The sequence below is a fragment of the Grus americana genome, chromosome 3 (genome assembly GCF_028858705.1).
Source record: "Grus americana isolate bGruAme1 chromosome 3, bGruAme1.mat, whole genome shotgun sequence".
Taxonomy (NCBI): Eukaryota; Metazoa; Chordata; class Aves; order Gruiformes; family Gruidae; genus Grus; species Grus americana.
The window spans coordinates 74,521,800-74,549,500 of record NC_072854.1 but is presented as its reverse complement, the minus strand read 5'-3'; the positions used below and the strand labels follow the sequence as shown (position 1 = coordinate 74,549,500).

Sequence of the window (27,701 nt, the reverse complement as noted above, 5' to 3'; positions counted from 1 at the left end):
CCTACAAGCGCGCCAGCAGCCGAGCTGCCTGCTGCCAGGGTCCCCATGCCGTACCGTGCCGCACCGCTGCGACGGCTCCCGCCGCTCCGCGCCGGCTGCGCACGCAGCCCCCCGCCCCTAACATGGGGAGCCGCCTGTGGGCGGGGCGGCCGGGCGCTCATTTCCTCCTTGGGCGCCATTTTGTAGCGCAGAGAATCCGCAAATAAAGAGCGGGCGGGAGCAGCGCGTGAGGGAGCCCGGACGGGGGGACGCGGCGGCGACCCCGGCTCCGGAGCGGCGGTCCTGGTAAAGCCGGTTGTCGAGAGCAGAGGTGGCAGCAGGCGCGAACAGTGGCGACGTTTCACTCTCGATGTGACGGGTGCGGCCCAGGCAACTAGTGTGCTGGGAGAGCGAGGCCTCTGCACCGCGGGCGGGAGGTGAGTGGCCGCGCGAGCGCTCCTCCCCGCCGCCGACCCCCTCCGCCCCCTTTCCCTGGCGCCGCCGTCTTCCCCCTCGCGGGAGGTGGCGGGGCCCGCGGGAGGGACCGGGCACCTCGCGGTCCTGGGGCTCCAAACCCCGGCGGCGGCTCCGTCCCTCACCTCGAGCCGGGGGGGGGGGGAGGAGCGGAAGCACTTAGAGCCATTTTGTGCGAGGCCCCGAGCCCGGCCTGGCTGCTCCGCTGGGATCCTCCTCCCCCAGCCTTCAACAACCGCCACGCCCGGGCACGGCCGCCGCCGCCCCCCCGGGCGCGGGAGACGCGTTACTCTCATCCCTTATTGAAAACGAGCGAGGGCGGCCCAGCGGGGCGGGCAGAGCTTGAGCTTGGCGGCGGGGGGGGGGGGTGGGGGGTGTGTGGAGCGGCGGCAGCGGGGTCTGTCAAGCGTCTGCGGCGAGCCGGCCGGTGAGCGGCCTGCAGCTGCGCCTGGTCCGCAGCCGGCGGGGTCTCCGCGCAGGAGGCGGGGCTGCGCGGCGGGGCCTCGCCGTTTGTAGGGGGGTGGGCGGGCGCGCGCGGGACCGCGGTTGCTGAGGCGAGTGTGAAGTCTGCTCAGTCGGAGGGCTGTTTGGAACGGGTTTCTTGGCGTTTCGCGCGCCTGGAGCCTCTGCCGGGGTTTTCCCCACGGAACTCTTTTTCATATCGTTACAATAACTGGCAGTTACTTCAGGTGTAACTAGTAAAGCAGCATACCTGGTGTTAATTACTTTGTTTCTTAGGATTTTTTTAATCTTTAAATCCTGTGTTTTCTAAACATTGTAGTAAAAGGTGTACAGACTACTGGAGTTCCCAAAATTAAAATGCACTTTCCCCATTTCAGCTCTCTTCATATCTAAAGTGCCATAAAAGCCTAAAACATGATGACATTACACAAAAATTCTTTCAGTGCCCATGACAATGTTATTTTAAGTATGGAATATGGTTTTATGTTCCTTGTTGCCAGGAGCAGATATGCAGAAGGAGGGGTGTGTAGCAGCCATAGTTTCCACAAAATCATGAAAGTGCTTAGTTAGGATCGTACGGCTAAGCTGTGCATTGTATAAATCACAAAACATAATTGTGTTAATTCCACTTGGTTATACAGGAATTTGTTTTCCTCCATTCTTTTTATTGTAGAAAGTGGCACTTCATCAGGCTCTTGCAAAATATTTCTGATCTCTGTAGGAGAGAGATCATCTCTTTTATAGGAGAGCCAAGTGATGAGAAGCACCTCTTGCTGCACAGTACTTGAGAACTTACTGTATTCAAAGAATGAACATTTTCGTTGTAGTGTTGTTGTCTGTAGCATACAAGTTCATCTGTTACTAAACAGAAAGCTAAGGCAGATTACTGTGACAACTGATGTAGACAGCCTGATGCTCTCTGATGTTTCTGAAAAACACTGAGCACAATGATATATAGAAGTAATAAGTTTCTAAGCTTTTGGTAAGTTACTGTAGGTGCCCAAAAAACCTGTTGCATGGAGTAATGTGGTGAAATTCACACACAGAGAAAGAGTGCTAGTATTTATCTGTAGATGTGATCAATGTAGTTTTTCCAAAATAACCTGTAGAATATTCTTAGCTAGTGGTTTTTTTAGTGTATTGTTCAGTACAAGTGATAATAGGTGGCAGCAAGATAGTGGCTTTAATGCCGTGGTTTGTAACCTCAGTCTTCTGCACTTTTGTGCTCATCTGAAAGCCAGAGATAGCTTTGTAAATGGTGGTGTGCTGGGTGTAAAGGTTAGGGTAGCCAGGTATGGTGCTGCTGTAGAGAACTGTGTGCTGGAACCTTGCATGAGATCTGGAGATATGAGGTAGACTGCCCTTAGATCTATGGAGCATCAGCTGTTGATTTCTTTCAGTCATGATTGTGGCAGCAATCAAGTGTTTACAATTGTATGCTGTTGCAGGGTTCCCAAGCCAAGTCTTTGGGGTCGCTCACCGTTTTTGGTATTTATATGCCTGTGGTACTTTTCTGAGGAACATACAAGTAATGACTTGACAACATCTGTGCACCATTTAATTGGTGTTAGCTGTAGTTCTGTGGGACATCTGAAAAGCATGTTTTTTTCTGTCAAGGACTTAAATCTTGCTGAGATCTTCAAGACTACTTCCAAACACTGAAGGAGTTAAAAGATTCTAAAAATCTTTAGGAAAATTATAGTGGGAGAGGTAGGCAACCTGAATATGGGGTCACAAGCATTTCCCCTGTGATCTCAAGTTATTCTGTGTTATTTTGGATGGCTGAGTTGGGCACCAGCAGTTTGTATCAATAACCTCTTATGCTTGGATATATTTAATGTACATTTACATTTTTGGTAAAACAGTCTCAGAAGTTGCATCTAGAAGTTAAAGCAGAATGCTTGAGTAACTACTTGTGTGCGAGAGGAAAGGTGGTGGGGGAACTTCTTAGGCTAAGGGAGTATAAGTGCCTGTGTGTTACTAATACTAGGAACAGGAAGCTGCCATTCATCAGCGAGATGCTTCTACTGAATGTTATTGGAAACCTTTCCCTGGGTTCTAATGTCAGGTTTTATTTTATGAAGGGCTTGAAAGTTGTTTCATCTGTGCACTGTACTTGGTGGGGGGGGGTTTGTTTGGGTTTTTTTTGGGGGGGGTTGGTTTATTTATTTTTTTAACCAGAGCCTTGTTTGGTAGAGTACTGTGTATTTGTCAATGGTTAGTATAGGTTGAAGAGACTCTACTTCATTTGGCATGTCTGTGTTTGAAAATAGTTAAAGTAGTCTGTAAGAGTCTTTTTGAAGAAAAAAAAGTTAACTAAAGAGTATTGTTTTTGTGAAGCTATGTGTTTACAACCAAGGAGTTGACGCATCCTTTCCTTGGTATATGTGCATTGCAGCAGCTTTACAAGCTTTTCAAATCTTAATATTATATGCAACTTTTCTGTTGGAAGGAATATTGCAAAGATATGTGCCTCTAGCAAACCTTGCGTTCATTGTTACTTGTATGCTTATAATCTTCATGGGCTCAATATTTTTTATATAATTGTAGTTGTAGAAAATACTATGAATCGTAGTTGTAGAAAATACTATGTATTATCCTTTTGAGGTAAGGAAGCCTGTCCTGTAACTCAAGGAAGCATGAATATTTGACCTAGCACAATGTGATCCTATTATGCAACCTATACATGAGAGGAATTGAATCTGATGGTGTATCCAAGCTATTTATTTGACATTTCACATTTCCTGAAAATATTGGCAAGGGTTTTAAAACAATTGCTTAGTACTTCCTGTTTATCAGAATCTTAAAAGTAAGAGAATAAGTACTGGGAAGGACCTGTTATTTTGACATAATCCAAACATTGGTGGTAATTCACAAATTAGTTATTTTTATTCCAAAGAGATACTGAAGTGGTAGTAGGAATTGCTTTCTTCAGACCCTGATTATCCTCTACCTCATAAAATACAGTGTTAAATAGATGTAGGCACATACAAAATGTCAGATTTATCTAAACAAATGTGGACAAAGTTGAGTGGTTTTGCTTAGTTAATAGGAACAATTGATTACTGATAGGCTTTTTAGACATCTAAAGAAAGTTTTTGTTAACTTAGGAAAAAAAGCATCTGTTGACTTTGTATCTAGATTCCAGCAGCAGACTTGTCATCGTTGTACTCTGGCTCTGCATTGTGTGGAACCAATATTTCAGTAGTCTAATATTGCAAATTAAAAAAAAATAAGGCTAGAAGTACAAGTTTCTGACTTGTTTAGTATTTCGTGTACACTGGTAACTACACTAAATAAAACTCCTTTTTTCTCCCCCTTCAGAGTTCACAATGACGAATGAAGAACCTCTCCCAAAGAAGGTATGTTTAAGAATACTTGTGACTTCCCCTCCTGACCCCTGCCAGGTAGTCATGACAGCTTGATAAGTTGTGTTTTTTCCTTTTGCTCTGTAGGTTCGCCTTAGTGAAGCAGATTTTAAGGTTTTACCTAGAGATGAGCTCATCCTAAGGTAAAGTAAAAAACAGTTTTTTCCATCTCAGCATTTTATTGAACTTATAGTGGAAGATATGTGACCTCCCTCTTCCATTGTTTTTAATTAGCATCATTGTTCTGAAAAAAAAAAAATTACCCTTTTCATGATACATCTCTTTTGTAAAGTTCTTGTCTCATATTTTTTATATAGTTTTGAGGGAAACACTTTTTCCAAAGAGATAAAATCCTGAAAAATATTTTGTAATACATGAGTAGGAGGCTTTTTCCTTCGTTTGTAACTTTAGAAGATGTGGTTGCTTACATTCCTTGCTAGATAGCAGTTTATTTTTAAACATCAGAAAAATGTCAACTCCTTACTCCTACAAAGTAAGTTTCAGGTTTTCTTAGTCCGCACAGTCATCTTCTCAGCATGTTCAGATATTAACAGTAAAATGTTTTCATTGCCTAGAACCTGCACAAAGAAGAGCCTGGCCATCTTTTTCACTTTTTAGAAAGCTAAATGTCACCATGAAAAAAAAAGGCAATCCTGTCCTGTAGACCACCTGCTTAAAGAAACTGACCCAAGCCACTTGTCTCTGTGTACCTGAGTTTCTTGATTTGTAAACACAGAGCTAACTAAACTTGGGCATCATCTGTTTATCTGCTGGAGTAGTTTGTGTGTTCATTTTGGTAAACTTTAGCTCTTGGCTTTTTGTACACTGTAAGGTATTAGCATTATTAGGGTCCCTCAAGTTAAATATTGCTATTTCATGGAACAAAGACTAAACTGTAGAAACATGAGGATACAAGTGCAACACTTAATGTATACGATCAGCTACTCCTTCTGGGCAAATTATCCTGCCAGCTGCTTCTTGGGTGACAGTTCTTTCTGGGGGAGTCAACGTAGTCTGGCTCCATATGTTCAAAACTGGTTTCTGACTTTGTCTGAGGAGTATCTAGTCTTTTGGGTAGTAAAGGATAATGTATTTAAACAGTAGGAAAAAATGCTTCTTTGATGTTAAGTGGTTTAGGCCTTGAACCTTTTCATCAAAGTCAAAGTACCAAAGCATAGATTCTGTGCCACTTGCTTTTTGAGTGATAATGTCAAAACAAAAAAAAGGCTCCTAATTGTAATCAGTTTATGTTACTTGCAATAATTAGTTGCTACCATAGAAGAGATTTGTTTGCAGCATATATTCAAGTGAGAATGTGATGGAATACACCCAAGGAGGTAAAGTACATCAGCAGCTAAACTGTGTTAATGAAGAGACAGGAGGGAATTTGCTAATGACAGCTGTGTTAGCTATCAAGTTGTCGTCTTAGTGTAGACAAAGCAACTTCTGCTCTCAAAAAGGCAGCTTGATAGATTTAAGGAGAATAACTGTCCATTATACCCAGAAGTGGAAACTTAAATGCCACTTTAGCATTAAGCAGTCTAACAGACACTGTTGTTTTTTCTTTGAATGGGATGCATATTTAATGGGTTTATAGTAAGTTCACCTTTTATTGTGATTTCACATAAAACTAGCAATTACTACACTTAATTGCTGGCTTCATTTTTTTGGTTGGAATAAAATATTATACTATTATATGTATATAATATTTTAATCAAAGGCATCTCTACTGTTTTCAGACATAGAAAAGCATATGTTGACCGCTACTGGATTGTCTTAAGTGAAGATTTGGAATGCATTTTTTTGGGCTGTGCTTTGGTGGGGCAAATGCATTATAAGATGCAGGCATGTGTTATCTGCTTTTGGCCTTTTAGGTAATACATCATCATTGCTGTACAATTGCACTGATAAAATACATATGTAGAAAATCTTAATTCTTTCTTGTCAGTTCCTGTGCCATGAATCCCAATTTCACTGTTCTTTTCCATGAAGTACATAATTTAAGTTTGCTCATTTCAACTTCTGTTGACTAAAAGTGAGCGGAATCAACTAAAGCCTTTCAGCCTGGCCTTTTGAGAATTTCTGCTTATCTCATTACTTGTTGCTGTGGTCTCATCTCTTTCATCTTTTCCCTCCCCTTTTTAATGCAGTAGCTATACTAAGCTTGACTGTGTAGGAGCTTCTGTGAAGAAAGAAGAGCCAGGAACATTATAACAAAGCACTCTGTGGATCATAGCTAAAAATCTGATTGGTGTTGCCCTGATTGTTTAGCCTAATGGTTAGTCTGAAACATTGAAGCACCCTGATTTACACAAGCAGTTCTGAGGAACAATGCTTTTACTGAACTTCAACCAACGTGGACTTATAGCCAGTCACTTTTGGAACGGCTTAGGTGCAGTACTGTGTGTGCCCTACCCCCTAAGTACTTATCATGTATTTTTTTAAAAAAATTGAATCTTAAAGCTCAGCATAAAAAATGAGTCCTCTGAGAAGAATAGTGGTATTTATGGAGATATTTTGAAGTCATGGAGTCTTAAACTGTGCTTAATATTTTAAGATAGTTAAGGGAATTAAGTAACCTACATAATGCTGCCCAGTTATCTTCCAGTTCTTGTGAGACTGTGACCCCTTGAATGTAAATCAAAGTCAGGGCTGTCTTCCTGGTTCTGTGTACAGCTCTGTCTCTGGTCTTAGTGCCTTTCCAAGTAGCATTTTAGTGAAACTCTTCAGATTGTCACTATTTAGCCATTGGATTACTGATATAAACTACTAAGCAGATCAAGAGCCGATATTGAGTGAAACCAAACTGATTGGAGAAAAAAGCTGGCTTTCAGCCTTTGTCTTTTTCCCCCACTCGAGTTCACTGATGAGCTGCCTGAGTCCCCTGCGGATGTACCAGAAGGGGCAATATGGGGCAAGGAGGTCAAGGCAGCTCTTGCGTTTGCTTAAACCAATGCATCTTTTAGATTACAGGTGTGAAGAGATTTATCTCTTTCTTGGATCTTGGGAAGAAAGGCTTCAGACTTAAGGTCTATCTAGCAAGTTCCTATAAATCACTGGTTTATTTAAAGAAGCTTTTGCAAGTATGTGCAAATTCTTAAATAGGTTAACTGAAAACTGGATTTTTTAGGTCACTGTAAGTGTTGATTTTACCTATGTCTATTAAAAAAAAAAAGTTTAAATTAACGCAGGTATTATGTGTAGACCAAATTTGGTAGAAGGAGTATATCATTGTCAAGTAAGGCAAAAAAGTTTCACAGAGGCAAATGCTTTCCTCCTGTAGTTGAAGATGTGCTAGTAGTAATCTTCAGATTTTAATTCTGACATAATGGGGGTGTGCGTGTGTTATTTCTGTTTGTATCATTACTGACTTTTTTGAACATGTTTCTTTTACTGAACTTTAGAATGTATTTAGGGTCAAAAGTCTTTTTGCTGAAGAGCCTGTAATGTGAGCTGTCTGGAAAATGCTTGAAGTATGTAATTTTTAGGAATGCTATTATATAGAAACTTCCATAATTTATCAGAAAAATTCTAACTGGATCTGAAATAAAGACTGTGAGTTGGTTTTTTTTTTTCCCAAGTGTTTCTTGATAGGAGTAGGCCCTATTGGAGGCTTCAGATCATACTTGCCTTTTTTTTTCTTTTTTTGTAAAATTTGTAGCTCTGAACCCTTGGACTGTACTAGAGTTGGCATTTCTGGGTGATGCTGCATCCACTGCTAGATTAGCCTCAGCTTCTGTTGTCTAGTTTCAACATGGAATGGCTGAGATTCCATCACTGAGCAAAAGCATCATTACAACATTCCACAAACCTGCTGTCCTTGCCCTCTCTTTCAAGCTCTGTGTGACAACTTAGCATGTGAAATTCATGCAATGGGAATGCAGGCTCACCTCAGCCTTGCATATCAGCAGCTGGGAGTCCATATTACTGAAAAAAGTACAGAAGTAAAACTGTTGTGCATGAAGGTTCAGTTGTACAATGTAAGACCAAAGTTGTGCATCTGGATATACTGCCTTTTTTTGTTCAGGTAAAAACAGATTTTCTGGGAGTGATTCATTTAGAGAATGGTGTTAGACTCTCAGCCACCACTTGTGTAGTCATTTCAGACCTAGAAATAGAGTTCTACACCTGTCCTGTTTGATCATAGTATCATCTGGTCTTCTCTACCAGTGTAGACATAATAAACAAAGAAGAAGGAATAAAAAGATAGGAGTTAACAATGTTCAGAGTTGGAACACTAAAAATACTGTCAGTGATCTTCAGCATCTTTGATTTTTAAAAATGCTTTATTCAGTGATAGTCCCTTATTTTCCTTTTTATTTTCTTCAGAAGCTACAACTTTGTAACTTTAGTTTTTCAAAGAGAATTCCACTTTAATTCTCTCTATTAATGATCTGTGCTACTAATGTAAGCAAGGGAAAATGATCAGAGTGAAGTAAGCTAGAAAGACAGTATTTAGGAAAATAGATTATTAAAGGCAGCGAACAGCAAAAGATACTACAAGAGTTAAGAACTTAGAAATTATAAAATGTATTTAAAGTCTTAAGACAGTTAATAGACACCAAAGTGAAAACTAAATTGTCAGAGCCATCACAAGACTTTTAAAAATACCTAAAACTAGTTGAAGTATGTGTGTGTATATATATTAAAAAAAGTTTTTCATCCTTTAACTTGGTTTCATGAATGTTCTTGAGAAACTGTCTTCTTATTGATACATTCAGTAAATATTTTGACACGTTAGTCCTCAGGATTACTGAGATGGCTACAAAAATATATAGACATCAGATGAAGAATCACAACTGCAAGTTTGAAAAGAAATCAGTCTCCTTTCAGTAAGGGCCTACCAATATATTTGCTTATTTTCCTGAGCCAAAGTTATTTATAAGAATGGTCATCTTCATTATTGTGAATGGTTTTTAAAGGTCATTATTTCACTTTTTGTTTTGATGCTTTCAGTCTATTTGATTCTCTGTTTTAATTATTATTTTTAAAAAAATCTAATTCCGTGAAATAAATAAGCCTCCTTCTGATTTTTGTCTCTATCATTGCTAACTTTCTGGTTTGCCTGAAGTGAGGTGAAAAACAGATCAATTGGTAGAAGACAAAATTGCTTTGAGTTCTTCTGTAGTTGTAGCAAAATTGAGACATGGTATGTGTGTGAAATTAAAGCTACTGTGGTAGAAAAAGTTCAAGTTTTAAAACTGGTGATTTGATTGTTGAAGAGTTCTCTCCCGAGTATGTCAGTGTGGTGATAACAAGTTTATTCTCTACAATTCTGTAAACTTGCTTGAAGATGAACTGCAACAGTCTTCACCAGGTTTTTGACAAAACATTTATGTCTGAAGAGTCATGTTTCTAGAAGAGTTGGCAGGCACATGACTTAAAATCGATGACATGGCCTAGTGCACTCTGGGTTTTCTTTTCCAGGAATTCAGTTCTTGCTTAAATACTAGCAGTTGTTGAGAGGTGACTTAGAGGTATTATCTCTGATGTTCTTGGTGACCTTCAGTTAAGTGGGTTTTTTGTTTTCTGGTGGTGGTCTGTCATGTCTGCTTAACTTGTGTTTAGGTCTTCATTTCACTTGGTCTTTGTATAGCTCCTATTATTGGTGTGTATCATGATTTTGACAGAACTACTGTTTTTAGGCTGTGAGATGTAACTTAGAAGTCAAGTAATCCTGCAGCTGTATTTGAAGACCAACTCCTATTTCATGTAATTCTGTCATGTAAAAAAATGGGTTCTTTCTTTCCGGGTTTGCTGTTTAGTAGACTGTTTCAGTTGTACTCTTGAGGGATTGAAATTTCCTGAACTAACATAGAACTTTCAGTGGTCAAACAGTGAAACTTTTGTTTTTAACAATGTTCTTTTTAGAGCAGAGAGATAAGTTTTAAAGGTTAAGTGAGAATACAACTGCTCACTTCTACAGAGCTTGAGAATTAATTCATGCTGATTTCATGTTCAGCTGAAGAGATGCAAAATCTTGTTGCTGCTAGGAGGAAGACATCTTATGCTTCTGCTTTTCCTAGTGATGTGATCACACTTGCTGTTACAGATCTGATGCTTTTTAGACCCTTTATTGATCTGTTTGAATTCACTAAATGGTCAAAAATGGTCTGGAGTTAGATTTTATAGTTTTAATTGAGGTAGTGGTATTGTAGGTTAGGGAGTTCAAATAGAGCAGTTATGTTGAGCCTGGCATAAAGTAGGTGGCAGGGAGGAAGGGTAGTTGGGAGGAGGGAACAGAAACCTTCCCCTTCTGTAGTGCTAAGCTATTAGATGAATTTTTTCATAATGTGGAATTGTACCATCATGAGGAAGACACATAGTTACAAGCAAAGTACTTCAAAAACAAAAAAAACCCAGAACATCATCCTGTGACCTTTGTTGGTAAGGCACGTCATGCTAAGCTTTACTGCAGACTTTCTTTGCTACTGATGTAATGGTTTATATCAAATGCAATGCTGATTTTAAGTGTGAAGTTTTCTGACTGTGGATGAATTGCTTAATATGCCTTCAAAGAGTTATTGAACTGTTTGGCTTCTGGCTGATGAGTATAATCAGAGTATGGTCTTGGTTTGAATGAGCTGGTATAACTACTTAACCTAGACTGTGAATTCTAGTGTATTGTAATACCCTTCTGCTTGTCATCTCACTTGGTAACAGATTTAATATTGTCTTTGTATGATGATTTCTGTTACAGAATTTTGTTTGAATTGTTCTGCTTTGAGAGTGAAATGTATCTTAGGTACTTTACACAGATTACTAAGTGTTTGATTTTGATGTTTGTCCAAAATATTACAGTTAAGTTCTAAGATGTCAATTTTAAGTGTTGTAATGCAGTTACCTTTTTTATCCTTTTGAGATGCAAAGTGGATGTAACTATTAATGTTATTAAAAGCCCCATTTTTAAAACTAGAATTTACTTTTATCCAATTTTGTAATTCCATCTTGACACTTTTTGATTATGGTATAAATGTATGCTCTGAAAGTTTAAGAACGAGATACCTTGATTTAATAAACTGAGCTGCAGAAAATTCTTTTTTCTCTTTGTCTCTGCAATAGGTGGAAACAGTATGAAGCATATGTGCAAGCTCTGGAGGGCAAGTACACAGACCTTAATTGTAAGTTAGCCAAGTTTCAAAATGGTACGAATTACCTGAATGTTTGTAGAGAGCAGAGTGTATGCATAATGTCTGTGCTTTCTAAAACTGTTAGAAATGAGAGAATAACCTATATGTCAGTTATTTGTCAAAAGTCTCTGTTCTTTCTAGTGTAAGTTTTTATAGCCTTTCCTAACTTTCTCAGCCACTTATTTTCCTTTACAGATATTACACAGCTTCTAAAAAGTATTTTTGCATGTGTAGGACCATCTGTACCCAGACTGCTGAGGGAGGGAAGTCCCAAAATGTAACCCCACAAATGGGTGTATTTTCACGAGTTTTCCATTGGAAAGGAAACATCCTCTACCAAAAGGCTCCATGAATGTTTGTGCCTTCAGTAGTCTTACAGGATTGTAAACCACATGGAAGGGGGAATAGTTTGTAGATACAAAGGTCTAAAATGAGTTGCCAAGTAATGTTTGATCTGATCAGGCAAATTAACTATTTGAATGTCAGTCTTGTGTGGTCTTTAAAACAGTCTGTACTTCAGTCTTTCAAAAGACTATAGGAAACACATCCTACTTTCAAATAAGGAAAGCTGGATACATTCTGGAAGTGACCGAATCACTAATCCTAAGTCACTTTTGAAAATTGTGTGGCAGATAGAGATGGGCTCTTTCCTGTTTTCTGCTTGCCTTTTCGGTCCAAATACTTAAAGACTTAGTACTATTGAGTTTGAAAGGTGTTTTTTCTGTCAGTCCGAACAGATGTCCACTCTCTTTTTCTCTTGTTACATCCATCTTCTACTGCTACTCCATAATGTTTGAGTTTTGGAGAGATTAAAATACAGCAAATGTAAGCAGTTGATTTTATTCTAATCTCAGACTGTCCTAACATAGGTAAATCAAGTTGTTCTAATGTTCCCAGTTTCTCAACTTTGGAAACTCTTAACACAGGTTGTAGTAGTCAGTATTATTGAATTAACTGCGAAGAATTATTTGGAAATAATTGTCCTGAAGCAATTTGTGATGTCCTTGGCTTACAATTACAGGCGATCATTCTCAAGTAATTAGAAAAAATAAAAATCTTAACTATCACAACTTTCTGCTACTTGTCATGTATAAAATGATGGAATGAATGTGTACTGTTTGTATCAGGCTGCTTGCATATGTTCCTGTTTGAGTAATTTGGCAATGTGGTGCGATGCTTTTTCTCATATTTCATATATAAACTTCATGGATCAGAAGAATTCTTCTAGTTGTGACTGAACTACCATTTCTGAAGTTCTCTAACTGTTTACTCACGGAGTGTTGAGACCGGTTTGAGGATTGACCACAAATGGCACTGTTTACAGACTGGGGATCATTTGTTGCCAGTGTAGACTTCCCCCCTGCCCCATTCAGGTCTCAACATTTCTTACAGATAGCAGGACAGTTCCAACTTCCCAAGTTTCAGACTGCAATTTGTCATAGTAGTTGGTTAAGAAATCAATTTAAAAGTTTCTACATACACAGAAACATTTTCAAAAGTCTTAAGGAAGGATCAGAAAGATGTATTTAAAAACCAACTGTTGTCAGGTTTTTCTAATACTTAATGATATTTTGATTTTTGTTATTTATGCTTATTATAGTCATATTTATTTAGCTCTTTTGCTGTTTATGAATTTGGTTTTCAGATTCTTTTAGCTGTCTTTAAAAACTGTTAATGAGAGGCTGCTATAAAACATGCTTTTTGTATTTTATTACTTGTATTAGCTAATGATGTGACGGGATTGAGAGAATCTGAAGAGAAGTTGAAACAGCAACAGCAAGAGTCTGCCCGAAGAGAAAATATTCTGGTGATGAGGCTGGCAACTAAGGAACAGGAGATGCAAGAGTGTACTGTAAGTATTTAGAGAGGCTAAGTGTTTTCAGACTGTCACAGGACTGTCATCTTTTGAGCCAGTATCCATGTGCTGTGTTTTTCATATATTTATAGCATCACATTGTCTGTGCTTAAAGAAATGGCAGGGCACTTAAACTTTCACTGAATTAGTAAAGATCACTTCTTAAAGTTTACTTTTTTAATATTAGTTATTCCAGTTGATTTTCAGCAGTGGTTGTGCTTGGAAGGACTTTTGCTTCAGAACCAAGCTAATTCTTGCATGAGCTCTGCTTAGTCTCTTCTAGCATTTATCATCTGTGCATACTATCAGAAATGTTACTTCTGACCATCACTGGATGCAGGAACAAATTGAAATGTAAGGATAAAATTGAATTTACAGGGTTTCATTTAGGAGGTTTTAGGCTGATATTGACGTTGCATTTGGATAACAAGGTATTGGAAAGCTTCCGCATCCATTTGGCTAGGTAGGGGAAAGAGCTACTGACTTCTGCAGAGGGAGTTATTTTGGAATTTGGCAGTTCTACTTCTTGGAATTTCTAATGTTTGTACTGAATACCTTTGTTGTTGTTGTTTCTGTTTCTCTCTCCTTTATTTCTGTGGGTTTTCTGTGACTTTTTCTTCTGTGTTTAGTTTTGGTTTCTTGAAACTATCTTCTACCACTTTTGGACTCTTGATCTTTTCAGGATTACCACTGTAACATAATTTTCACCTGCTGCTTTAATTCGACAGTTCCTGAGAGAAGATTGTAAAAAGCTTCTTATTGCTAGCTTGTGTAACATACACCTGAGAGATTTTTTTATGAAAAATACAAGCCCTGTGCAAAACTAATAGCTAGTATAGTAGCTTTCCTCTGTTATTTTCTTTTAGCCTTCCTTCATTTTTTTCCTGTAAGTTTTCAGAGCTGTCAGGTACAGTAGTGTGACGCTTAACTCTGTACACGTTATTTTCACTGCTCTTAAGACCATAAGATGACTTTAGTTTGTAGTAAGCACTGGTATGAAAAGGGATAGTGAGAGGGTAAAGCTTACTTTGTGGTGCCAAAAAAGAAATCACAGAATCACTGCGGTTGGAAGGGACTGTGCACAGTTGGGTTTTGAGCATCTCCTAGAATGGAGACTCCAGAGCCTCTCTGGGTGACCTGTGCCTGTGACCTGTTCAACCACCCTCACAGCAAAAAGCATTTTCTTATGTTTAAATGGAATTCCCTGTGTTTCAATTTGTGCCCATTGCCTTCTGTGCTTTCAGTGGGCACCACAGAGAAGAGCCTGGCTTCGCCTTCTTTACTTCCCCCATCAGGTATTTATGCACACTGTTAAGATCCCCCTGAGCCTTCTCTTCTCCAGGCTGAAGAGCCCTAGCACTCTCACCCTCTGCTTGTATGTCAGATGCTCCAACCTTTTAATCATCTTCGTGGCCCTTTGTTGGCCTCTTCCTAATATGTCCATGTCTCTCTTGTACTGGGGAGCCCAGAACTGGACCCAGTACTCCAGATGTCTCACCAGTGCTGAGTGGAGAGGAAGGATCACCTCCCTCGAGTTGGCAGCACTCCTCCTAATGCAGCCCAGGATGCTAATGAAGATCTGTTCTGGTGCTATACCGCAACACTTCCCTAGTAGTAAGACTACTATATTGATCCTGCTTCTCGTGTTAGTTTTACTGGTAAATTCTGCTATTCTGAGGAACAGCAGGGTGGGGTTTTTTTCCTTTTGAACTTCTGAGCATGTAGCTGAAACAATAAATACTAAAAAAATAAAAAGAAATGTAAGTTTTTCACCAAACCCAAATTTGTGTATATTAACTATTTTCACCTTTCTTCCTCCCTATTTCTAAAATAATGTTAGACAAAAAATTAAAGCATTTAAAACTATGAATTTTGTCGAGATCATGAAGACTATAGGATTTTTGGCTGCACTTTGTTATAGATGTTTGTAGCTGTGATGCATAGACTTTCCAGAACATATGTTCAGAAGAACTCTTGAAGAGCTTCTATTAATTTCAGTGTACTTAGGAAAAGGAAAAAAAAAGATGTGTAGTGGGAAACAACCCATCAAAAAGAAACAAAACCTGAACACCCCACCCCCCAAGTGGCTTATGTTTTTCCAGGTATTGACACATGAATAACATGAAGGATGTAATCTCTATAATGCATGGAGGTAGGAAGATGTATCCTTGAAGAAGGGGGTGTAAAAAGTTGTAATGGAGACATTGGCACCTTAAGGTGTTTCCAAGGTTAAATGCATGTAGTTTCAAGAAGTTCTGGAGGACTGCTTGTATTATTAAATACTATTTTTCCAGTAAAGTAGCAAAATAAATCGTGTTTGAGATGCAAAGCTAAGCTATAGGTTGCTAAATCACTTCATAAATGAACAAAACCTAATCATGATATGGTAAGTTACTTGACTTGTCTAATTTTTAGTCCATAAAATAACTTTTCTTTATTTTTAGTGTAGTTAATGTTTTAGAATCCATATTTGCATGTAAAATATACCAGTGACAGTTATTTATATGTAAGCCTTTAACGTTTCCTGTCACTTCTTAATTAGAAAGACTGACCATCTATGGTGTCAAGTTTCTTGAAAGCTACAGATGAATATTTACCATATAGTACTTACTGTTCCTATTACTCTCAGTGTGGTTTTGGGAAATGTTTTATACTGAAAAACTTATTGCATTCAGGTCTTGCAAATTTAAATGGGTAAAAATTTTAAAATACCATATTAAAATAGTGTTAGTTGACAAAGACATAAGTGAGTTTTCTGATTACTGATGTGAAAAACACTTTGCTAGTTAAAATATACTAGCTCTGCTTTAAAATAATGTGTGATAGGTTTTGTCTGAGTTGCTGTTTTAATTCATACCCTGCTTTTAAAAAGATACAACAAAACCTATTTTAGCTTATAAAAGTCACCAGTCGTTGTCTTGAAAGTATAGGTGTGCATGTCTGGGAGAGGCAGTGAAGTTCCTGCTACTTCAGGGAAAGGCCTTAACCCCCTCCCAAGCTACTGCAGGTCAATAAGCAGACAGGCATTTGGAAATATTTGCTACTCAAGTAGGTTTTCCATAGAACACATAACAATGAGTGGAGGCTTTCTGTGGGTGCAGTTGGACTATAGTACCTAGATAATCATTACTCTTGATAACCTGCTTGTGGTTTAGGTTACAGCTCTGAGGTTTTTTTCTGTTTCTCGTTATGCAGTTTCTTCCCTCCTTCCTTGTAAGAAGGCTATATAGATGTACTTATTTAGGTTGCTTACATTTTATGTTAAGCACCTGTGTTCTGTTTTGTTAAATTCTTTGTCAGTGGGTCTGTTCTTTGTGAATGTCTTTGGAGAGCTTCAGCTGAAAGGATTCAGCTGTTTCCAAGAATGTGAGAAGCAAAGGGGTTGAAAATGTTACTGTTTGTCTTAACAAAACAAAAAAAACCACCCAAACAAAACCCCGGACAGCCTGATAACCTCTAAATAGACGACTTTCAGTGTTCTCCTGCCTTGAGTTAGAGAGAAAGCTAAAAATACCAGCTAGCGTGTGCTTTCATGTTTGGGAATATGAACAGCCAGTAGGCATTTCAGGTGTTAGAGTGGGCATGGCACTGGACATGACTCTTCCTGTGTGTTCAGCTCTACCCTGAAGTTGGTCCTGAATGCAGGAAGACTCTTCTGCTCCCCACCCTTTGCCACCTGGAATATCAATAGGAGGAGACATGTACTAGAGGAGTGGTTAAAAGGAGCAAGAATGGGAAGGTTTGGACTGGCTAAGCAGGAAGAAGAATGTAGTAAGGTAGTAGGCAGAAGGGTTAAGAGATACAGGCTTGCTTTGGCAAGTGGGTCACATCGGGCAGAGGTTGCTAGGTCTGGGTGGATGAAAGACCAGATGGGTGAGAACCATGGAGTTACAACTGGGAAAGCACTTGTGGAGGGATGGAGAAAATTTGAGTTGGAAAAACTGGAGGAATACATGGTCTTGAAGTTTGAGGAGGGAATGAGCAAGGGTTGTTCAGCTCAAGTAAATTCTTTCTATGCTACAGTTTTAGGAATGACAGCTGAGGTGTTATGTGGAGCCTGTGCAAGTGCTTGGCCTAGGAGCATAAGTTAGAGATACCCAAATGAGACTGTTAAGTAACTGACATTGGACAGAACCAGCTGGGTGGTCTTGAGTGTTTTAGTGCATTTCTGGCATGAGTGAGGAGCAGGTGGCAGTGATTCTTTGTGCTGCTGATCCAAGGAATCTGTTACAGTTCTTAGGCTGGCAGTAGAAGAGGGAGGGAGCTGCGCCTAGGTTAGATGAGGAACATGGTCTTTTTTTTTTTTTCCCCCTCAATGATGCCTGTCTAAAAATAGGTTGAGAACCATGTTGCTGTAGCATAATTATATTCCTGGAGTATGTTGCCAGCTTGAGTGTCTGTATGTGTTCAGACATCTGTTAAAATAAGCTGTTTCACCCACTACTAGTGCTAACCCTCGCAAAGAATTGACAGGTTGTTGAAATACTTCCAGTAGTGCAAGCATCAGGAAGTTGAGTGGATAGAAAAGATCTATTTACTGTTATTGATATATCTTTATTCAGTGAGGCAAAGGACCTGTGGGGGTAAAATACCATCCAGGAAATGCTAGGATAATCTTATTACTTAAAAACAAGAAGTCCACATTATTTGTAGGTGGGTTCTTGAGTGCTTTATTTCTTGAAAATATTTTTATGCAGTGCTTTATTCCCTTTATGGACATGTAAAAGTTTGTCTACTTAAAACTTTTGAGTATTATAGTGGGTTTTTTTGTAAGTAGCTCTTTTTATTTTGATAATATCAAATAAATGTAAAGTCAATGGAAATATTTCAGTTATTTCGGTAACTTTGAAATAACTTAGTTGGAAAAAAAAAATCCAAGAATTGTTGCTACTTAGCAGTATATAAGTAATGTTGTCCTCAGTCAGGAAGTGACTGAGGTCACTTGCACATTTTTAAGGTAAACTAAATGTTTGTAATTTCACAGTAATGGTGAAGAGAAAGTATAAAGACCCTGTAACAAAGTAACTGTACGTACAGGAAAACAGTTAAACTGACAGTGTTTTTGACTGTGCTGCTTGTCTCAAAGCTAAGTGTGGAGGGACACTCTTTTCCTGGACTCTGCTGGTGATGCCTTGTACTGTTTGTCAGTGAAACTCTGTTGCTATCAGGTCTGGTTGCAAGATTGTGTGTGCAGCAGGAGGCAAAACCCTAGACTTACAATTAATGTTTCTTTTTTCATCTCATAATTTTGTTCACCTCTTGCTGATGAAGAAATGTGTGTGATACAGCGAGCATAATAAATTGAACTTAAGAATGAGCACTCTCTGTGTAGGCTGATGTGATTTTTAGGGATTAGCTGGATTCTAAACACATACTGTTTAATGTATTTTAAGATTGTTGCAACAGGATTAAAATAGAAGAAACTTTAAAAAAGTTAATCCTATTTAAATACATACAAGTTCTGGCCAATGAATGCTGTATTTAAATTAAATCCTCTCACAGTTACTCCTCCTGAAATTTTGAATCTATTGTAAGTCTTCTGGGTTACAAATGAGAAAATTGTAAGTCTCTGGGGTTGTGGGTATTGCAAGAGAATGAAATCCAACCAAAATCTGTTCAACTGATAATATTTCTAAATTATTTTGTTTAAAAGGTAAATATGCAGACTTGCATCATAAGTGACTATTGTATTTGCAAAAAAACTTAGTTTGTAAAAACCCTTTTAGTAGTTGCTTAAAAATATTCCTCATCAATATTGGCTGTAATGTTCCATAGTAACTTTCACTGAAGTTACATGGAAATCAGCCATCTGCTTTAAGCAGATAACTCTTTGTATATACGGAGATTTTTTCCCCAAAAGAGTGCAGGCAGATACAAAAGAAAGGGATAATTATAATGCTCCAATCATTGCTTTGCCAAATGTAAACCAATGTGTAGAAAACAATTTGAAGCAGAGAGGGGACGGGTGGGTAATTGGCCTTGAAAGATAAGCTTGGCAGGTGGTGGGAAGGGGGTTTGGGTGAGTATGTGCATTGATAGGGTGCAGGTGGGCAAAAGTGATTTTTATCCTGCCTTTTTCAGGTTACAGTGGTGAAAGAAGGCAAGTGTCCTTGATGTTATCTTTGGAATAACTGTTTTTATTTGTATCTAAATGACTTTAAAATTGTATTTAATATTGTATAAATAACAGTCTTTTTTCTTATTTTATGCAGAATCAGATTCAGTACCTCAAGCAAGTCCAGCAGCCTAGTGTTGCCCAACTGCGATCAACAATGGTGGACCCAGCCATCAACTTGTTTTTCCTAAAAATGAAAGGTGAACTGGAACAGACTAAAGACAAACTGGAACAAGCCCAAAATGAACTGAGTGCCTGGAAATTTACGCCTGATAGGTAAACAAAACAAATACTCCCCAGTCAAGACTTCCCTGACAGTCCCACTACGAGAATGCTATGGTGGGACAGCCAAGTACTCGTTTCCACACCAAGACTCAGACGTTTTGAGGCAAAAGCCACATTCTTATACTGTCCAGCTTGTAATGCTTAATGTAAAACTTACCAGATGAACCTTGTGTTTCAGCTTTTTTCTCCCCCTTTGCTTCAGAGGCCTGATGGCGTCGGACTGTTCTGAAGAAATGGCCATCTTCGAAAAAAGTCTTTTCTAGAACATGTAGACATTTGCAAAATTGTTCTATTTGAAGAAAATAGAGGGAGAAACAGAAGTCTTAAGTCTGTGGCACACTGTGTCTACAGACAGTTTGGAGGAGAGAGAACCTAGAGATTATAAATCATGAATTGAACATGTAAAATTCCCGTAAAATGTAGAAGTGGAATATGCTTCGCTCTTAACCTTGAGCCTAGTGACTTAGAGACACTGTAAGTCAGTTTTGCCAATAAGACTGTGGACTTCCTGCTTGTTCACTGAACTGCTGGGTCAAAACTCGATGAGGTGAATTTTGCGTTAAAGAGTTTACTTGCTAACCAGTTTTGAATAGCCATGAGAGTGCTATTTGATATCACAACAGTGGTAGTGTACACATTTGACTGTTTAGCCTTTGGGCTCTTGAGCACTTCACAGAGCCTTAAGTCAATGTTGCTAAATAATGAATTGTTTTCTGGATGGTTGGTAATACTGTGGATGCCTCAAAATTAGGACTGTACGAAAATGTACATTCTATCTAATTGCAGGTTTAACATGTTGGAAGCAATATCTATTTGATCACAACTAGCATGTATAATAAAAACTGGTTGTGATAAGTATTTCACTGCATGTTTTCATGCAGAAATGAGAATTTTTTGATCTTCTATACTAAGAACTGATCTCAAATGCTAAATACCGAAGGCACACAATGGCACCTGTCTTCAGTGTTGGTGGGGTGTTTTCATTCCTTTGTACACCTGGTTTTTTTTTGTATTGCACTTCTATATAAAATGTGCCTTGACATAGTTGTAATATATAGTTCAAGGAACACTGCTGGTCGTACTGTTGTATTGTGAAACTCCTGGCATGAACGAGAATTGAACAGGTTGTTATTTCTGCATTGTCTCGTTCTCTGAAAACAAAGTCAGTATTTTAACAAACCAAAAAACCTTAAATGCATGCATTTTCCTTGGTGGAATCAGTGAAGGAGCCTTTGCTACTCTATTGATGCCTCTGTTCTGTTGTCCCAAGTTACTCGCAAGAGTAGCAATCCGGCACAGTTGGGAGTGCATGTCTGAGGTGTGTAAAGCGAAATGCAGAGTTGCTATAGCATTTGTGTGTTTGTTTTTTTCCTTAGCGAATTGAGTTTAATTTAGTAATCTGAGGTTTTGATTTTCAAAACAGTTGGGCAACATTTCATGATTCAGTCTGATCCTAGAAAATTCAGTTTTCAATTTAAAAAAAAAAAAAAAGGCATCCAGCTGTCACAGAAGGTGATGTATTCTAACTGTTTTGATAACTTTTATTAAGATGGCATTGCATATTTTTAACTTGGAAGTATCTTAACTGTTTATCCTTCAGATGATATGGGATTGAAGAGTAGCATACTTAATGCAGGTTTATTTTTTTTGCATGAGTAATGACTTAACAGCAAAAGAAAAACCTACAGGAAAACTTTACCTTTTTAAAAGTGATACATCTGGAATGATTTTGCTATAGCAGTATCTAAGATTTTAATGATCTAGCATCAAAACAGAGGTAAGACTTGCATTAATAAATTGTTAACGTGTTACCAAGCCATTTGTAAAGCTTACTATAATGTGCAGATAGAGGCATGCCGTGCAGATTGCTGGTTTAACTTGGAGTTCAGAAAATTACTTAATACATTTAGATACAGGTTGGTGGTTTTCTGAAGTCCTCAGGCTCTAAATGTGTGTGTACAACTGAGGAGGAGACAAGAATTTACCACTTACTTTCAAGCAGAAGTATCAAAAGACAATTATGTTATTTCTGTAGCTACAACGTACCCTAATATGCATCATATAATTTTAAGTCAGTGGTGGGAATGTGCATAATTCGTATATGCAGTAGCTGGAATACAGAAAATTAGAGTTATCTCCTGGTAAATAATTGAGGCTGTCTTCATTAACTGGGTTAAGATTTCATTGATTTTTATTTCTGGAAAGGTGAAGAAATGATGACTCGTGTGAAGTATTTATAGGATTTTTTTATTCTTTTTGCGCACACACACACCCCCTTAATTGCTTTAATTGTCCATCCTTGTATGCAACACGCTTATCTCGCGGCATCTGACCTAGTTTTTGAAAGAGGTGATGCTCCTGTTCCGATCTCTAACTGGTGTGCTTAAGGTAACATGTTAACCTCAAACCAAAGTGGTATTAGTTCTGGGCCTTAACCATAGATAAAGGTATACAGCATAATCGTTGCTGGTCTCCAGAGGGAGAAATAAAGGGCGTGTAATCAAAGGAATAACTATGCTAAGCCATTTCAACCATCATTAAACATAGAGTATACATGTGGATTAAAAAATAGTAGAAATGTTATTTGCAGTAAGTCTAGTACAACAAACAGTAGTCTCTTGAAATTTAACCACTTACATTCTTACAGGTTCTGTTGCATGTATGTTCAAGAGGATTTGTGAAAACTTAGTTTTACAGTTAATAGGAGTTATTTCAATAGTTACTGGATTTTATCTTCTTGCATGTGTTGGTTTTTTTGTAAATTGCAAGGGGAGGTTACTTGGTACCATACTAGTTCAGAACATCTGGAAAAAATTTGATGGGAAGAAATAGCATTATAGGTAACTATGCAAATTTCTATACAGGTAATAAATATTTTACATTTTGGCAGGAGTTAACATGAAGAAGTTAATGGGATTCTAAAATTGTCCCAATTCCAAGGTAACTGATACTTGCTAATTCTACAGTTGACGTTGTTTTGTGAAGAGAAAAGCATTAAATGACTTAAGCACTGTGAACTTCTTCAACTTGTAGTGATGATGAATACAGTAATAGAAATTTGCAAATGGCTAAAAATAATTGCATGTCTGCCTAATAACTTTTGGGATATGTCACATTGGTTATCTCCAAAGTGGTCCTGCTTTACACAGAATGAACATCTCTAAGGAAACTTGCATCTTAAGTGTGCGACTTGGACTGTATTAGGTCAGCACAATTTAAACTTCAAGGACCTGGCATTGGACATCACATCAAGAAAGAAAACAGGTTGCTGCCTTTAGCAGAGTTTCAGGCTTCCAGGACTTTACACAGCCAGATTCCTTCTGGAGCAGCCCATCTGAAAGATTTGGGAGAGTCAGTCGGAAAATGTTAAATGGGGCAGAGTTGGCAGAACTTAAAAATTGTCTAAGGCTTGAATGCTTAAAAGGTAGTTGACAAGGAAATTATTATCTTAAATTCTTTTGGTTGGATATTTTGATTGCAGGAGAGAACGTGGCTATGAATTGTAGCAGAAATTTCTTGTTCTACTTTTTTAATCCTCAAAATTTCTTTCAATCTTGTCACTTGTTTAAAAGCAAACGAACAAAAAATGACCTTCTTGGTCTTGAAAAGTAATGCAAGTCCTGCCATTGAATTCATAATAAACCTGTTCAAGTTTGGGCTGGGTTTTGTTTTTTTTTTTGGCAGAGCTTACGCTTCTGTAGAAAAGAGGACAGCTTCATTATGTTGCTGTGCCTATTAAAAGGAGGACTGTTTGTGGTTGCTATCCTGACTTTGGCAGACCAAGAGTCTTAAAGGACTTTAATTTTTCTCTTTTATGGAGTCAGCTGTATTGCCTATATATTAATTTGCATACTACTTCCTATAATGCTTTACAATGCAATTTTTATCGTGAAGATTAAAGATGTGTGATGTTACACATTTAGTAAAGAAAATCTTGTCAGTCCAAAATACTTTTTTTTTTTGCCCGTTTCCCATTTCTTTCAGAAACTGGACATCGTAATGATCATTACTTATGATCTGAAATCTGTTATTGTAAAGGAAGTAGATTAAAAATATACTCCTTCCTTAATTTCCTGCCAATTTTTAACTACATTTGACTTTCTCCTCACCATGCAAGATGTGCTTAGGAAAAGCTGATCATAGAAATAATGAAACAGACTGTGTACGTTACTATCAGCTGTATAAACTGAGTTGAAAAATAGATACCTAATTTTTTAAACAAGAAAACCTGGACAGCATTCTAAAGAATGTCTAAGCCTCTTAAAAATGGATGTCACTTTGAAAAACAAACATGGGGTTTAATAATTTCCCCCAAGCAATTTTCTTCTCATCACCCAGATTTAATTAGTAAATTTTTACTAGCACAACAAATGAAGAAGGTTTTTGTTTATAATTCAGTTTACGCTTGTAACTTTTACGCAGTACTTGATCTTTTGAGTTGCAAGGCACATCTTTAATCAAATATTTAATTCCATTGAGAATTAGCACATGCAAGATTGTGCATACTGATAATCCAGATGTTGGTATCAAAAAAAGAACAATATGCTTATTCGTATTTGCAGTAATAAAACTTGCCTTCCACTTTATGGGACAGCGACAGAAGATCAACCGGCATTGGAACAGCATGTGGTAACTATAGGGAGACTTTCTGCTATGACAATTATGTTGAGGCATAATGTTCCTTGAATTGTGACATGCAGAAATTGCATCTCCTTTTTGTCTGTAATTGTGATAGGGGAAGATTTCTGAAGGTTTTGTATTCATGTTGTGATAGATGGCTCTTTCCTTTGCAGCCAAACAGGCAAAAAGTTAATGGCGAAGTGTCGAATGCTTATCCAGGAGAATCAAGAGCTTGGAAGGCAGCTGTCCCAAGGACGTATTGCACAGCTTGAGGCAGAGTTGGCTTTACAGAAGAAATATAGTGAGGAACTTAAAAGCAGTCAGGATGGTAAGGGATTTTTTTAAGAAAATGGAAGTTGCCTTGCACTTCTGCTAGTTTAATTTCCTGATGATAGACATACTGTAAAACCATCTTTGCAGAATTAAAGGGCGATATAGAGTAAAAATATCACAATTGTTAAGTCTTCACTGGTAGTCTTAATTAGTCTTAATTTAAAAAAAAAAAATTAAAACCAAACCCAAACTCAACTTTGGGGGACTGGTGGGATTTTTAGTTCCAGTAATGCAGCGTTTGAATTTGAAATTGCTAGATTTTGTACTGTAGGTCTTGCTATATAATAGGGAATGTTTAGACTGCACACGCTGTTGGTGAGTTGGTAAGATGAAAGGTAATGAAGCTAAGCATGCACCGAGAACAGAATGCTTCTTGTTAACTGACTCATTTTGAAATTATTTTTTTTAAAAATCAACTTTTTAACAATGCCTAAGAATAATAAAATTTTTTTTTTTAGGTAACTCAGATAAACAAAAATACCTCATTATTGTGTTCACAGTCTAAATTGTACAGCATTGTAAACCTAAATTGAAATTACCAATAAACTCTGACCTCTTGCATAATTGAAATGGAGGGGAAAATGCAGATTTAAAAAAAGTTCAGTTGAGAGTTCTGCATAGAATCAGTGGGTTTTTTGGTAGAATGTTACAGAGTACGTTACCTGATTATTACAGTAAGTCTTGGAACATGAGCTGTTTAGACACATAAACCTTGGATATGTTTTGGTTTTGCAACTGAAGTCTCTAAGATAGATAATGCCAAATCAAGTCTGTGCCAAGTCTGACATATCCTGTATTTTTAAGGATAGATTTTTTTCTCCTCTGCAGGATCATATTTTTGAGAAAGTAGCAGTATAAATTAATATATAATAACTAGAATTTTTAAGGTGAATTATTATTTCAGTAATGACATGTTAGAATAGTTACCCTTTTGCTTCTTAATTGACTTAAATTTATCAAGTTTGTAATTGAAGTAAGCATTGGACGTTCTTTAAAGATTTCTGTTCTTGAATGTTCTGTTCTTAGCTCCTACTTCTTCCCCATATGAACAAAGACTATAATAATCCTGCAGTAGCAGTTTTCCTAATGATTTTTTTTCATAGCGGCCAGAACGTGTCTATTTTATGAATTTTTACAACAATAAGCAGTTTGCATTTTATTTGCTCTGCCATATCAATGATGCAGTTGAATTGAAGACTGAGGGATTCAGTGTTTCTTTGACTGTTTTCAGGTCAAATTTGTTTTGCTCCAAAATGCAATCTAATTGTAAAAATCCTTTTTCTTGGTACTTAACTAATTCCACAGGCTGTTTTATTACTTAACAGTTTTGTTGGTAAGAAAGTCTTTTTTTTTTCAGTGTCCTGTTATGCAGGATTTAAAGGATTGAGAGCAGTAAGAGCTGAAATTTCCTTGAAATGTGACTGATTTTTTTTTTGTCACTGAATAGGCTTTTGTAATGATTCAGATCTATTATATACAGATGTGGTTCATGGTCACTTTTACAGTATTTCTGCTAAGGTTTTAAATCTGAGTAAAAGTAGATACACTAGGTTCTGCTTGCAAAATACTAATTGTTGGAATTGAGCTGTTTCCCAAATATCATTCTTTCTTGCCCAGAAATTAATTTCTTCTCATATTCTGTGTAGCAGTATAAAAAGTAGGTAGATGATACTTAAGCATTTCCTCCTTCAGAGGCAGAGTATCAAAACCAGTGCATACTTGATGGCTGAAAGAGTCTGATAAATTTCAGCATAAAGTGTCGAGTTATAGGATTTTAATTATTTTTGTCTGAGATTCAAGCTATATATGGGCTACTAAGTATTTGCAACAAATGTGTTTTCTTTACATAGAGTTGAATGACTTCATCATCCAGCTTGATGAGGAGGTAGAGGGTATGCAGAGTACCATTCTAGTTCTTCAGCAGCAGTTGAAGGAGACTCGCCAGCAGCTGGCGCAGTACCAGCAGCAGCAGCAGCAGTCCCAGGCCTCCAACCCAGGTACCAGCAGGACTCCATCTTCTGAGCCTACAGACCAGGGAGAGGCTGTGGGCAAAGACTGCAGCCGCCTGGCAAATGGACCAAGCAATGGTAGCTCCTCCCACCAGCGGACGTCTGGGTCTGGATTTTATAGGGAGGGTAGCGGCACGGAGGATGACTTCCCGGCTTCTCCAGGGAATGGTAATAAGCTGTCCAACCACTCTGAAGATAGAACTGGTAGAGGAGGTGGTAGCTACATAAACCAGCTCAGTACTGGGTATGAAAGTGTAGACTCTCCCACTGGCAGTGAAAACTCTCTCACTCACCACTCAAATGACACAGACTCCAATCATGATCCTCAAGAGGAGAAAACAGTGAGCGTGAAAGGTAACAGAACTGTGGGTTCTCGTCATGTCCAGAATGGTTTGGACTCCAGTGTAAATGTGCAGGGTTCAGTTTTGTAACATTTTTCTGCAACATTTTTATACAGTGTCATTTAAATTGGGAGAGGATACTGTCCAGAAGCCGTTTAAATTAGTGCATACTTGTCACAATTTTGCCTTTTTGTGGGTTTCTTTTTGCTTCAATACCTCTGCCACTTTGGAAATTTTAACAGTTAATTACGTTGAATGTTGCTAAAAGGACGTTTGTGTAGCTCAAGTTATTTTTATATGAGTTAATGTGAAGTTGAAATGGAAATTATTTCCATAAAGTATAACATAAATGATGTCTGTACAAATCTGTGTATATCTAGAACCTGTGCTGTGTAAGGGCATTCTTACTCATACTGTTATACTTACACCACCTTCAAGATTTGTCATAATAGCTGTGGGTTTATGACTGCCAAGTTTGCCCAGTACAGTAGTTTTATCACTAAAAGACGGACTTGCTGAAGGAGTCCTGTAGTAGTTTCAGTGTTAATTACAGTTTTTCCCACCATACATCTGTGCATTTTCTCCTTAGGTGACCGAATGTTTATGAATTGTGTGCATAGTTACTCAGTTTTTAAGAACTGTTGTATCCTGTTTATGCATATTGCTCTGTGACTCCGATATTATCTTACCTGTACTGACCAAACCTAAATAAAAACTTTTAATAATGTAA

At 38.0% G+C, this 27,701-nt stretch overlaps 1 protein-coding gene across 3 annotated transcripts; it reads left to right on the top strand.

Annotated features, from left to right (window-relative positions):
- The first annotated feature begins 154 nt into the window (after positions 1-154).
- Positions 155-27,701, top strand: WTAP (WT1 associated protein). Of its 3 annotated transcripts, XM_054820265.1 has the most exons (9): positions 155-416; positions 4,240-4,277; positions 4,371-4,426; positions 11,346-11,404; positions 13,138-13,265; positions 14,513-14,563; positions 19,481-19,659; positions 24,462-24,616; positions 26,472-27,701. In XM_054820265.1, the coding sequence occupies exons 2-9, from the start codon at positions 4,248-4,250 to the stop codon at positions 27,059-27,061; spliced, it is 1,248 nt and encodes a 415-aa protein (XP_054676240.1). In that variant the 5' UTR covers positions 155-416; positions 4,240-4,247; the 3' UTR covers positions 27,062-27,701. The 3 variants fall into 3 exon arrangements, with proteins under 3 accessions (XP_054676240.1, XP_054676242.1, XP_054676241.1); XM_054820266.1 differs by lacking the exon at positions 14,513-14,563 and having other exon boundaries at positions 158-416; XM_054820267.1 differs by lacking the exons at positions 14,513-14,563; positions 24,462-24,616; positions 26,472-27,701 and adding an exon at positions 19,871-20,523.